Genomic DNA, 14,153 nt, shown 5'->3' with positions numbered 1-14,153 from the left:
TATTCTACATCATATATTGTTGTTTAAATATAAACTAATGTACACGATATAAACAGTATAGAAATGCAACGTGTGTATATAAAGACAAAGCACTCCCGTATAGCCTAACAGACCATTGGGGCAAGTGCAGTTTAGTCATGAGCACCCAATGAACAGCACTGACCCGGCCGCCTTTGTCTTCCTAGTACCGATGTTTACGAAAGGCAACCTAATAACTTCAAATAGTGCGCTGTTTTTGAGTTGTACGCCTTTTGGCGTCATCTGGTCCAACACCAATGGAGACTAGGCTCTAAGAAAAGCTGTCTCGGGTGTGGACCAATCAACTTCAAGGACAGTGCATATCATTATCATTATCAGAGTTGTTTCTTTTTGTTTCCATTTTGACTGCTTGTGTTGTGGTTATTGCAAACATGATGCCTTGTATAAAGGTGTCAGTTTTTGTACCAGTTTAAAGGGTAAAAACCTACTACTAGTCCTGGAGTGGTTCAAATGTTCGCCACTGATGTTGACCGTGAGCGGTGCGCTCACCACTTGCCCCACCGCTCCCCACGTGTTCACGTTACGTGCGCTCACCACTCGCCCCACCGCTCCCCACGTGTACACGTTACGTGCGCTCACCACTTGCCCCACCGCTCCCCACGTGTACACGTTACAAGCTTTCACACAGACTGTTGGGGGCTCTATTGGAGAATGTGAGTAACACAGTGACAGATGATACCAAAACACACTCACACCGCCCTATATACTCTTAATCTAAGTGCCCAATACTTTTATACATTGTTATGAAGTGCATTGGGTGTACACGAACGCCACACAGCAACAGTGTAATGCCAATCCCCCTGTCTCAATCCACTACAGGATGAAGGCCTCTCACTCCCCCACGCTGTGCCGGGTCACGTGGGTTTTTTGACCATACTTCACCACGCTGGTCAGCACGGGATAAATACGCAGAGTATATACCAAAAATAATAATAAAACACAGATGCCCCGTGTAACCTTAAAAGCTTACTGAAGGTAGCTAGCTCCTACTAACACCAGCAACATCACACCAAGGTGAGTAATAATGTATCCACAGCACCACGCCCGGCCACCTTTGTCTCCCCAACAGCTTGTATTTACACAGGCACTGAGGCTGTCTACCTTACAGTAGGCACATAACGGAATCAAATAACAATAAACATCAGCAGCCGTGCCCAATGCACTGCTGGATAAAGGACCCCCAAAACCGCCTCCGCTTTACGTTATCACGATATAACAATCCACGACCACATCGCTCCATCTCCTCACGGACCCGTAGACAAGTCACCATTTGGTTTACAAGCGTGACAACCAAATCCAGATCGCGTTGTGCCAACCACAGCGCCACCCATCCCCCCTGACACACAAAAGACAAAGCAAACATCTGCCCGTGTAGCCCACACAGACTTAGGGGCCAAGTACTGTTTGCGAGCTCCTGTTAACAAGGCCGGAATGACACACGAAGATGAGGCGTGGTGTTTTCTCGCCCCAACACACAACCGCCTTTGTCTCCCTGTCCTGTTGATGTTTACACACCGCACCAAGGCACTGCTTTAAGGACGAATCGATCTTGGGGCAGAGGGGGAAATCCCAGAATCGTTTCGGACATTCGTCCACTCGCACGTGATCCGTGATCCGTGATTTGGAACTCTGCTCACGCAGCGCAATCAGCTCACGACTGCGCTACCCATCCTCTCACACAGCCACACACACACACGTGTGCTCGTGTGTGTGTCTGTGGCTATGTGTGTCTGTGTGTCTGTGTATCTGTGTATGTGGCTGTGTGTGTGTGTGGCTGTGTGTGTGTCTGTGTCTGTGTGGCTGTGTGTGTGGCTGTGTGTGTGTGTGGCTGTGTGTGTGTGGCTGTGTGTGGCTGTGGCTGTGTGTGTGTGGCTGTGTCTGTCTGTGTGTATCTGTGTCTGTGTGTGTTTCTGTGTGTGTATGTGTGTGTGTGGCTGTGTGTGTATCTGTGTGTGTGTCTGTGTGTGTGTCTGTGTGTGTACACACACGCGCTCAGCACCGAACTCCCCCCCCCACGCCCGCCACCCGCCCGCACGCCCCCACCGATCGACGGCTACGAAGCTCACCTCGCAGAATCGCTGGCAGTAGTTGCCGGACGCCGAGGCGAGCTCGCCGGGCTGGGCGCGGAGCGGCAGGCCGTCCGCGAGGGCGACCAGGCGGCCGCGCAGGGTCGCGCCGCCGTCCGCCGCCACCACCGACGCCTCCATTGTCCCGTCCTCCATGGCGGCTCCTGCGCGCAGTGGGGGAAGCGCGTCGCGCACGTGACGCCCAGCGCGCGTTCCTATTGGACGGCGCGGGAGAGAGGGAGGGTGTCAGCATGGACACCACCCAGACCCCACAAATACCGCCCCTCCCCCCCATTAACCCCGCCCCCAACACCCCCCCCCCCCTCAAAATCACCCCTCCCCCCCAACACCCCTCCCTCAAAATCGCCCCTTCCCCCCAACACCCCCCCCCCTCAAAATCACCCCTCCCCCCCAACACCCCTCCCTCAAAATCACCCCTCCCCCCCAACACCCCACCCTCAAAATCCCCCTCCCTCCAACACCCCCCCCCCCTCAAAATCCCCCCTCCCCCCATCAACCCCCCCCCCCTCAAAATCACCCTCCCCCAACACCCCCCCCTCAAAATCGCCCCCCCCTCAACACCCCCCCCTCAAAATCGCCCCTCCCCCCCAACACGCCCACCCCCCACACACAAAGCCGACAACAGACTGGGTCCCAGGCAAGAGCCGCTGCTGTGTGCGGAGATCAGCGCTGGTGGAGGTAGACGACGGTGACGAGAGGGGGGGGGTGACGGTGATGAGGGGGGGGGGGGGGTGACGGTGATGAGAGGGGGGGGGTTGACGGTGATGAGGGGGGGGGGGGTGACGGTGATGAGAGGGGGGGGGTTGACGGTGATGAGGGGGGGGGGGTGACGGTGATGAGAGGGGGGGGGTTGACGGTGATGAGGGGGGGGGGGGTGACGGTGATGAGAGGGGGGGGGTTGACGGTGATGAGGGGGGGGGGGTGACGGTGATGAGAGGGGGGGGGTTGACGGTGATGAGGGGGGGGGGGGTGACGGTGATGAGAGGGGGGAGGTTGAGGGTGATGAAAGGGGGGGGGGGGTGACGGTGATGAGAGGGGGGGGGGGTGACGGACCCCGGCGACCCGAATTCGATTCCCATTCACACAGCCAGCAACGCCAATGACGGTGATATCAGAAACAGTTTTGGAGGGGGGGGCTCCCCTAAGGTAGCAGCAGCCACCTATGAAGGCCCGCACGGTCACACGAGGGGGTGGGGTGGTCAGCCCCCACGCCCCGGCCGTCTTTATATCCCCCAGTCGCGATGTTTAAGGGACTGTCCATAAATGACGTCACGCGATTTTGGACGATTTTTGACCCCCCCCCCGCCCCCTCGTCACACGGCGTCACAAAAAATAAGACCCCCCCTTAAATATGACGTCACAAAGCTCTGCCCCCCCCCCCAAAAAAAACACATGCTTCAAATCGCTTTAAACTATTGTCATTGTAGTGCGTATTTAATGTGGCGCTGCACTCTAATGTTGTAGGAGAAAACATTAATTAAAAAGTATATTTAATTAAGTAGAACGTGTTGTCTATGTTTATTTAAAGTTGTGCATTTTGATGTGACGTCACATTTCTCAAACCCCCCCCCCTCGTCACACATCGTCACAAATGTCTGACCCCCCACCCCCCCCAGGTCCCTAAGGGCACAACGCACAGGGAGGTACCTTCATTTGAGGGTCGTGTTGACTTTGATGGAGGGTGGCGAAGCACAAGACCGGTGCAAGATAATCGTCACTGGCACGTGTTGGAGAGAGGGAATCGGACTTCGAATGTGGAGTTCGCTGCACGTCCGCTTGTTCACACAGACACACACCACCCCCAAGACAAAGATCCCCCGTGTAGCCTTGACAGGACTGTTGGGGCAAGTGCTGAGTACCGCGTACGCCTTCTCAGGAGGTATCCCTGGCAATTTTCCACAACCGGGACCGATATTGCTGCTGTGTGGAATCCCAATTGCTGTACACACAGCACCCATGACTGTGAGTAGCAAACCTGTCAACCCCTGACCTTATTACAGACCAATTCAGACCTCATTGGTCAACCCGTGCCCCTTATACATCTCAACGTTCATCCTATACACTACACTATACACTACTATACACGATACTATACACTACACTATACACTACACTATACACTACTATACACGATACTATACACTACACTATACACTACACTATACACTACTATACACGATACTATACACTACACTATACACTACACTATACACTACTATACACGATACTATACACTACACTATACACTACACTATACACTACTATACACTACACTATACACTACACTATACACTACACTATACACTACTATACACTACACTACTATACACTACTATACACTACTATACACTACACTATACACTACTATACACTACACTATACACTACTACACACTACACTATACACTACACTATACACTACTATACACTACACTACTATACACTACACTATACACTACTATACACTACACTACTATACACTACACTATACACTACTATACACTACACTATACACTACTATACACTACACTACTATACACTACAATATACACTACTATACACTACACTATACACTACAGTGTAGTGTATATTATAGTGTATAGTGTAGTGACTACACTATACACTATAATATACACTACACTATACACTGCTATACACTACACTATACACTACACTATACACTACTGCATACCTGTCAACCCCTTATCAGTGCCCTACCTTACTACAGACCAATTCAGACCTCATTGGTCACCCCGTGGCCCTTATACATCTCAACGTTCATCCTACAAAGTCCCTTCTCAAGGAAGAAACACAAACAAATTGACAAAAAAAATGTGCCCGCATTGAAACGGCTGTACGCCGTATCGACCTGAAAACTCAATTTCCCTGTACCAGAATACGGGGTTTAAACCGTATGGGTTGACAGGTATGAAGTACCACCTATGAAGGCCGCTTGCTAATGATTACCCATCGTACCAAGACACTCACACGAGGCTGAATCGACCTAAGGGAGACCCCCATAACTGTTTCAGGTATCACCGTTTTTGGTGTTGGTGGTTGTGATTGGGAATCGAATTCGGGTCGCCGGGTTCGTACAGAAGCGCGCTTGCCACTCCGCCACCGCTCACCACATCCACTCATCAACCCCTTTCATCGCCATCGTCCTCTCACCGCGCCCCCCAGTGTCTCACCCCAGAATCACTCACCACCTTCCATCGCCGCAAATCTCCAACTCACCTATCCCTTCCCCCACCTCCAATTTGCATCCTGCCATGACCCCCTCCCACCTCTCCCATCACTCGGCCCTCCCCATCAACATCCTCCTATCAACCCAACCTACTAGCACCCGCCATCATCCCCATATTTCCATCACCATCCTGCTTCCCATCACCCCATCCTCCCATGGCCCATCCTCCTACGACCCCTCCCTCCCATCCCCATCCTCCCATCACCCCATCCTTCCATGACCCCTCCCTCCCATCATCCCATTCTCCCATCACCCCACCCTCCCACCACCCCATCCTCCCATCACCCCATCCTCCCATCCCCATCCTCTCATCACCCCATCCTCCCATCACCCCATCCTCCCATCATCCCATCCTCCCATGTCCCCTCCATCCCATCCCCATCCTCCATCACCCCATCCTCCCATCACCCGATCCTTCCATCACCCCATCCTCCGATGACCCCTCCCTCCCATCGCCATCCTACCATCCCCATCCTCCCATCACCCCACCCTTCCATCACCTGATCATCCCATCACCCCATCCTCCCATCACCCCATCCTCCCATGATCCCTCCTTCCCATCCCCATCCTCCCATCACCCCATACTCCCATGATCCCTCCCTCCCATCCCCATCCTCCCATCACCCGATCCTCCCATCACCGGATCCTTCCATCACCCCATCCTCCCATCAACCAATCCTTCCATCATCCCATCCTCCCATGTCCCCTCCCTCCCATCCCCATCCTCCCATCACCCCATCCTCCTATCACCCCATCCTCCCATCACAACGCTTCCATGACCCACCCTTCCTCATTACTCCGGCCTCCAGGGCACCGCGTGCAAAGTAGGCAAAGCAAAGGTGCTCATTTACCTGTTGGGTCAAGTGCGCCCAGGTGGGGGCACCGGGGAACACGCATCACGAACACAAATAAACTAAACCTGTTCAACTGAACTATTTTATGTATTTGACCAGGTGAGACCCACTGAGCCTATAGACCTTAAACTACACTTCAGCAATTGTTTTCTTGCTGTGGTTGCCCCACCTGATGACGGACGCTTGTGTTGCGCCCGAAACGTCGTGATTTAATTCATTTTATTTTATACCTACGTGACTTTACCGATTTGCACCCAGCCATAGACCAGAGTTTTTTTTGTAATAAATGATAGACACTGCCTGGGGTGCACCCAGCCTTTTGAGGTCCTTTACAATTCCTGCTTCTGTTGCAGAGTTTGTGGATAATAGGGGTTAGGCCAGAGGTTGGCAACCAAAATAACAAAACATTTATTTTCTAATTCGGTAAGAAAAAGCCTTGATATTTCACGATCCATAATAAGGTTTATTTTGGGGGGTTTTTCGCGTAAATAGAAATGCGTCGTTAAACCCGCCACCACCACCATAAGGTTTATTTTGGGGTTTTTTCGCGTAAATATAAATGCGTCGTTAAACTCGCCACCACCCAACACTGCCAATCCGTAGTTTTTTTTAAGCTGACGTCGGCTACATGTCCCGTAATAAATCACGTGTCACGAAGCAGTCGACCTCCGTTGGGGGCGAGCTTGACTGTAATGGGGTTCGGGTTTGTGGGTCTGAGTTTAGGGGTTAGAATTTGCGTTTTGGGATAGGGTTTAGCGGTTATAGTGTAAAGTTAGGGTTTAAAGGATGAGCGATTCGGGGTTAGGTTCTTTGTGGGTCACGTTTGCGGTTATAGTTTTTGTATAGGGTTTGTTGGATTTGGGTTGAGGATGAGAGTTTTAGGATTGTGTGGTGAGGGTTAAAGCCAGGGTTCATATTGATGGGTTAGGATTAAGGGGCCGTCCATAAATGACGTCACGCACGTAGGGGGGGGGGGGGGTCAGACATTTGTGATGATGATGTGACGAAGGGGGGGGGGGTGTGAGAAATGTGACGTCACATCAAAATACGAAACTTTAAATAAATATAGACAACACGTTCTACTTAATTAAATATACTTTTTAATAAATGTTTTCTCCTACATCAGAGTGCAGCGCCACATTAAATACGCACTACAATGACAATAGTTTAAAGCGATTTGAAGCATGTTTTATTTTTTTTGGGGGGGGGGGCAGAGCTTTGGCACGTCATATTTGAGGGGGGGGGGGTCAAAAAACGTCCAAAATCGCGTGACGTCATTTATGGACGGCCCCTAAGAGGTAAATGTGGGTCTTGGTTAAGGGTTTAATGCGTGAGGTGGTTAGGGACAGCGGTAATTCAACATTCGATATAAATCTTCGGGGGGCCAATCGCCGACGACTACTACCCCGCGTGAGCAAATCGCCGCGGTTCCTTCGTGCACGATCAGCTAATATTCGCCAACGTGACCGCACGTGTGGGGGAAGAAGACGGAACGAGGTGAACGAGGTGAATAAGGGAGACATCTCCGGGACAGGTACTTTGTTCGTTACTCCATTTTCACCGTGGCCGGACAGCCGACGCTTTATCTACAGCAGGCGTGTTGGGATGACATCCATGGTGGTGGTCTTGTAGGTAGGCCTGAACACCGTTCACGGAACCTAGGCTGTTGCCTAGAAGGTCGCGCCGGCCTTTGGGGCACCTAAGGCGGCGGCGCTTGCACGCGGAGGCCGCTGCCGAGGATTCGGGCCTTGGCGGTAGTCGGGAATGTGGCGGGTTGTACTTTAAATAACTTATCTTGTGAGTTTCATTGTATTATCTTAAGGAGTACAATACTGCAGTTCGTGTGCAGCTCATAGGTGTAATACTGTATTGCATGGCATGATCGCGAGATGATGCGGCCTTCATCGAGCAGTGGATTGACCATGACTGACGGTGATGAATGAATACGGCATCGTATTGCGGGTGTTGTCAGGAGGGTGGTGGGACGATCGGGCAAGCGACTTGGAAGTTGAAAGGGGGAAGAAATTGCAATGAGTGGGATGCTGGATAAGGGGGGGCAACTTGGAGTTTGGAATATAACGTGACGAGATGATGACCGCTTGTGTTGCGATCGAAACGTCGTGATTTGTGTTGTTTTATTTCTAACTACGTGACTTTATCGAAAGAACCAAAAAGCGTGGCTATATAGTTTGGTTCTTTAATCTGGAAGGTTGTGATTGGTGTACACAAGTGTGTTAAGGCATCTCCGATGAGCGCGGTTAGCTACGTACGAAGTAAGAAGTTCAACATCCATGGCACTGTGCATACACCATGTGCCGCTGTATACTGGCAGAACGTGGCATTTAAAAACAGGTATTTGTAGTATATGTTAAAAATAGTGTAAAAATGAAGCTACTTGGAAGTTCAGGTTTAAAGATTACTTTTCTCCACTCGGTCAGAACTCGAGACCAGGATTGTCGCACGCGTAAACAACGTGGTCGCAAAGTTGAGTAGATATCATCTTTAAAAACAACCAGGTGGTTTGGATGGGTGGGACGCGTGTTGCGGGGAGGGGAGGAGGCCAGGTCATCTTAGACGGGCTTTGGAGACTACTGACGAAGGGGAAGAGAAATCCAAAGAACTGATGGGGGAAGAGCGTTTAATGCAGTTGCTGGAGGTCGCTGCATGTCAAATGTGCAGCAGCTGCGGCATCTAGAGGGTGAAGACAACGTTGGTAGTGATGGGGGGGGGCATCCACGGTTTTTGCCACGACATTGTCAAAGTGGCGAGATGTTAACTACCTCGCCTGGTATGCAGGAGGACGTGGGTTCGATCCCCGACGCTGACGATGCCTGCTGCTGTATAATTGGTCCCCCTCCACATTTAGAATCAACATCGCGCGTTTAAGATTATTTGACCGCTTGTGTAAACGAGCTGCATGAAGCTCAGTGGGCCTTACCTGGTAAAAAAAATATTTTATAGTTTTTAGCTTGACATGCTAAACATCTCGATTTAAAGCTTTCGTGACTGCAGGGATTCATCTTCTTGGTTCTTTCGGTAAAGTCACGTAGAAGGGAAATAATACAAATAAAACATAAAATAATATTTTTTTTATTATTATTAAACAGAATAAAATTATATATTTTATTTTTTTATGTTCATTATTTTATTATTTTCCTTCTACGTGACTTTACCGAAAGAACCAAGAAGATGCTGAACATCACCGGCATGGCCGAGTGGCTGTGTACACGGCAGCTCGTGCGAGCCAAGGCCTCGTTGCCGCCCTCTGGTGGACAAATTGGCGATTGACAGTCAATCTCAAATGGCTTCCACAGGTGGGGATTATGGTGGCAGGAATGTGTGGTGGTGGTGATGGTGGTTGGTGGATTTCCACGCGGAATGGAGGCGCTGTAATAGAGGGACATCGTATGCCCTACAACATAACCGTTCAGAGATTTGCCCCCCCCCCCCCCCCATGTATAGCCATTTGCGGATTAATCGCTGTCAAGAGTCATTGCCAATAGACCTATGGGTCGAGTAAGGATATTAATACTCTTAGGTTTTTTCGGTAAAGTCACGTAGGTAAAAAAATAAATAATAAAAATAATAGAAATAACAATATTAATAAAATATTATATTTCTATTATATTTCTTTTTTACCTACGTGACTTAACCGAAAAAAACCTAAGAGTATTAATCCTTGCAGACACGAAAGCTTCAAATCTAGAATTAAGGATATTAAGCCAATCCCCATTCATTGGACTGGCTAATTCTCAGCAAGATCTACGATCCCATCGCAGGCCACTTAAATTTGTTACCACAGCGCCTTCAGTTACGTTTGCGTTGCTCATGAGCGTTAAGAAGCAAGAAACCGCTCCGACTTGCATACAGAGGATGCGTTTGCTGCCACGTGTGCTGTAATGGGAACTTATGGAGGTAAGAAAATCGTGGAAATTCCAAACGCAGAGGTATTTTATTTTTATTAATTTTAATTTCATTTTTTACCTACGTGACTTTACCGAAAAAACTAAGTGTTTGGGGTGGGTTGTGACAACGCTGGGACACAGAATGAGTACAAAATCGCATTCGGTCATGGCTTCAAGTCCTGCAATTGTCTCCCCCCCCCCCTCCCGCCACTGGTTCATCCGGCGCAGGTTTGTGGGCGGAGACGATGGCTCGCACGCACAAGCAGCGCGCCAAGAAGTCCAAGCTGATGAAGGTGAAGAGGCGCACACGCGACCTGGACCAGGTGCACGGCGACATGCGGCCCGAGAGCGCTGGCGCCCTGCTGCACCAGCCCGAGGACCTGGACCTGCCGGGGAACGCTCAGCACTATTGCCTGCACTGCGCGTACGGATGAACGCTGCTGCCGCCCCTCTAACCACCATCTCCCTCCCGTGTGCACCTCGAATTGGAGATTCTGTAGGGTGCAGTGGTGGTGATATGTTAACTACCTCGACTAGTATACAGGAGGTCGTGGGTTCGATCTTGACCCTGACGATGCCTGCTGTATATTTGGAGTTTGCGCGGCTCCCTCTCCCTGTGATATGTCAACTACCTCGACTAGTATACAGGAGGTCGTGGGTTCGATCTTGACCCTGACAATGCCTGCTGTAAATTGAGTTTGCCTGGCTCCCTCTCCCCGTGGTATGTTAACTACCTCGCCTGGTATACAGGAGCTTGTGGGTTGAATCCCAACTCTGACGCCTGTTGTATATTTGGAGTTTGCATGTTCTAACTGGGGTAGCGTGGATCTTTGTGGGTGCTCTGATTTTTCCCCTCCATTTAGAAACATGCCTTTGAGTTTTTGGTTCCTGCTATAAATTTCCACAAGCCACTTAAGTCATCATTTGTGGCCAGGTTGATTCTGAAAAATAGCAATTTAGCTGTGGGCCTTACTTGGCAAAATAAATTTAAAGGTTAGTTTATAATGGTTACTTTGAATGCTTTATCTGTGTATAGTGTCATTCCTGAAAACTGAATCTCTACAAACGCTGGAGGATTTGTGACTGGCAAATGGTTCTTTCCCCGCAGGCGGTATTTCATCGACCTGCAGACCCTGAAAGTGCATTTCAAGACTAAAACACACAAGCAAAGGTAAGAACACATCCTGGATATGAAGAATAACGTCAAGAACGTTATATTTATACACAAAAGTTTGACAAGCTTCAAGGACAATCAGGAATTGGTCTCAGAACCTTGTTTCAGCTGCTTCACAGCAGCAGTATGGCCTTCATATCACGATTCTTGGGTTCTTACTCTGTGCACAGGCACTCCATGTAGAGGCACCAATAGGTGATGTCTGCCTATAAGGCATCATTAGCTGAGCATGTTACTAGAGGCACAAATAGCCAATTACATTCAGCTCACACTGCCTTTAAACACCTGGAACCAATCCGTAATCTGACACTGCCTGGTGAAAAGATGAATGGCTAAGCCAATCACATTGATATTGTACATAAATGCTGTGCCCTATTATAATAGCAATTGCACATTTTATTTGCGGCAACTTGAGTTTTCTTAGCCTGGGTTGACTTGCGTTCCTTTGCGATTCAGGCTCAAGAGGCTGCGGGAGGCACCTTTTTCTCAGGAGGAGGCCGAGAGAGCTGCTGGCATGGGCTCATATCAGCGGCCTGCCCAGGTGAAGGTGCAGACACAACCAGTAGAGGAAGAGGAGGCCATGGGTGCAGAGACCACGGGTCCCACCCCAAAGAAGCAGAGCCGTAGCACTTAACCATCAATAAACATGTTTAAGCAACCCGTGTCTTATGTTCCTGTGTACTGATACATAAGGCAGCTGTAACCACTAGTGGTTACAACCTACTGCTCTTTAAGGACTGTTTGGTGATGTTATTTGTTAAGGACCATCTTGCATCCACATGCATTGCAGCTCTTGAAATAGTTTTTTTTTTCCACCGAATTTGAAAACAATGGCTCGTTATTTTGGTTGCCAACCCCTGGACTCGTACATTTGGCATTTTTACCATTCACCAGTGGGTGGTCTACCAGTTGGAGGCGATGTTGGCATCTGGTTTAAAAAAATTAAGTAATTTGCGAGGAATTTGGAACAGGTCGCCTATACACAGGGCCTACTGTTACTCAGATCACATCACGGGATGTCTTAACGTTGGCTGTGAAGCAGACTTGAGTCATTTTGGTCAACACCCCCAGTATTCTAGATTTGAAGCTTTCGTGACTGCAAGGATTTATATTCTTAGGTTTTTTCGGTAAAGTCACGTAGGTAAAAAATTCAAATTAATAAATGTAAAAATTTAAATAAAATAAAAATCACGACGTTTGAGGCAACACAAGCTTCCGTCTTCAGGTGGAACCGTCACAGCACGATAGCTGTATCACTTGATACAGCTATGCCTCCGAAACGTCGTGATTTTTATTTTATTTTACTTTTATTAATAAAAATGTTTTACCTACGTGACTTTACCGAAAAAAAACCTAAGAATATGAACCCCCAGTATTAACCAGGGTGGCCACTGGGCTTGTAAACGGCCAACTTCTGCAACAAGCCACAACCGCATAAACTTTTTTTTAACTCCATGGGTGTGCATGAATATAAATCCAGTGTCTGTGCAGCCATAAACGGCACATTCATTCCTGTTGCCATCTAATCGCCTTATGCGTGATTTTTCTTGCGGGCTCCACTGATTGGTGTAGTTACAATATTTTCAGTGACACCAATAGGGAAACTGCCCCAGGCAACACCCAAGCCACCGTTTTGCAGCAGCAGCAGCCTCAATTGAAGACATCGCATATCCGCCCGGACCAATTAACCACCCACACACAGTCTTTTGCATGATGTAAGAATTTTCTCAATTCCCACATTCGGGGAAATGAATCCAGCATGGGCAGGGGAAGCTTGGCTAGAAGGGATGATGGCTGATGTTCGAGACCAGTAGTTGAATGGCAGCCAAGAGGTGGGGGGGGGGAACACCCAAGAGGATGACAGCCGGAGATGGAGCCATGAGATGGCCTCGTGCACAGGAGATGGATTGTGGCGTCGCATGAACTGTGATGGCTTTGGGAGGCCTCTATCCAGCAGTGGACAGACCATGGCAGATTTGTGATGAATTTAATAATGGAAAGTCTCACCTTTTCTTGGTTCTTTCGGTAAAGTCACTTAGAAGGAAAATAATAAAAATAAAATACAATTCTCACGACGTTTCGGCCACAACGCAAGCAGCCGTCCTCAGGTGGAGAACAGGTCTGTCAAGTAGACAGTCATTCAGACTTGACAGACCTGTTCCCCACCTGATGACGGCTGCTTGCGTTGTGGCCGAAACGTCATGAGAATCATTTTATTATTTTTTTTATAATTTTATTATTTTCCTTCTACGTGACTTTACCGAAAGAACCAAGAAGATGAAGCCCTGCAGTCACGAAAGCTTTAAATCGAAATTTAGTCTCGCCTTTGTTTTAAGAGCTTCAGGAGAGTCCTGCACTGTGCTGTTCTGGGCATTTCAAATGTGGGCAGTGTTTTGCATTTTACACGTAGAAGCAAACACGTATGTGGAACGTCTTTCGCACCATACGTAGTCAACCGTGCTAATCGCGAGGTATGGGAAGATGACACCCACACATGCAGGCTAAAAAAAACAAGCCTACTTGCTTTACGACCACCGCTTAAAACAATTGGCAGTGCAAAAGAATTTCGATTTAAAGCTTTCGTGACTTCAGGGATTTATCTTCTTGGTTCTTTCGGTAAAGTCACGTAGAAGGGAAGTAATAAAATAATTAAAATAAAACATAATACAATAATATATAATAAAATACAATATATTAATTTTATTACTTCCCTTCTACGTGACTTTACCGAAAGAACCAAGAAGATGAGTGCAAAAGAATTTAAGTTTGGCAAAGCTACCATCTGCCGACCTTACTGAATTTAGTGGCGTGCGTGCACCACTCCACGCCTGGATCCACAATGTCGACA

The 14,153-nt window shown here is 48.7% G+C and overlaps 2 protein-coding genes across 4 annotated transcripts in view; one reads left to right on the top strand and one right to left on the bottom strand.

Annotated features, from left to right (window-relative positions):
* The window catches only part of LOC144735896 (uncharacterized), a 48,888-nt gene extending 46,593 nt beyond the window's left edge, over positions 1-2,295 (bottom strand). For both annotated transcript variants that reach the window (XM_078618469.1, XM_078618470.1), the window contains exon 1: positions 2,106-2,295. In XM_078618469.1, the coding sequence (XP_078474595.1) occupies positions 2,106-2,261 (156 nt within the window). In that variant the 5' untranslated portion in view covers positions 2,262-2,295. The remainder of the gene's footprint in view (positions 1-2,105) is intronic.
* Positions 2,296-7,468: 5,173 nt separating this feature from the next.
* Positions 7,469-11,963, top strand: ZNF593 (zinc finger protein 593). 2 transcript variants are annotated; one of them, XM_078618488.1, is made up of 4 exons: positions 7,469-7,760; positions 10,360-10,555; positions 11,240-11,302; positions 11,762-11,963. In XM_078618488.1, the coding sequence occupies exons 1-4, from the start codon at positions 7,529-7,531 to the stop codon at positions 11,937-11,939; spliced, it is 669 nt and encodes a 222-aa protein (XP_078474614.1). In that variant the 5' UTR covers positions 7,469-7,528; the 3' UTR covers positions 11,940-11,963. The 2 variants fall into 2 exon arrangements, with proteins under 2 accessions (XP_078474614.1, XP_078474615.1); XM_078618489.1 differs by lacking the exon at positions 7,469-7,760 and adding an exon at positions 7,836-7,858.
* Positions 11,964-14,153: the final 2,190 nt, after the last annotated feature.

Source organism: Lampetra planeri, chromosome 57 (assembly GCF_965212315.1).
Source record: "Lampetra planeri chromosome 57, kcLamPlan1.2.h2, whole genome shotgun sequence".
NCBI classification, from domain to species: Eukaryota; Metazoa; Chordata; class Hyperoartia; order Petromyzontiformes; family Petromyzontidae; genus Lampetra; species Lampetra planeri.
The sequence above is the reverse complement of the archived record's forward strand: the minus strand, read 5'-3'. Positions and strand labels throughout refer to the sequence as shown.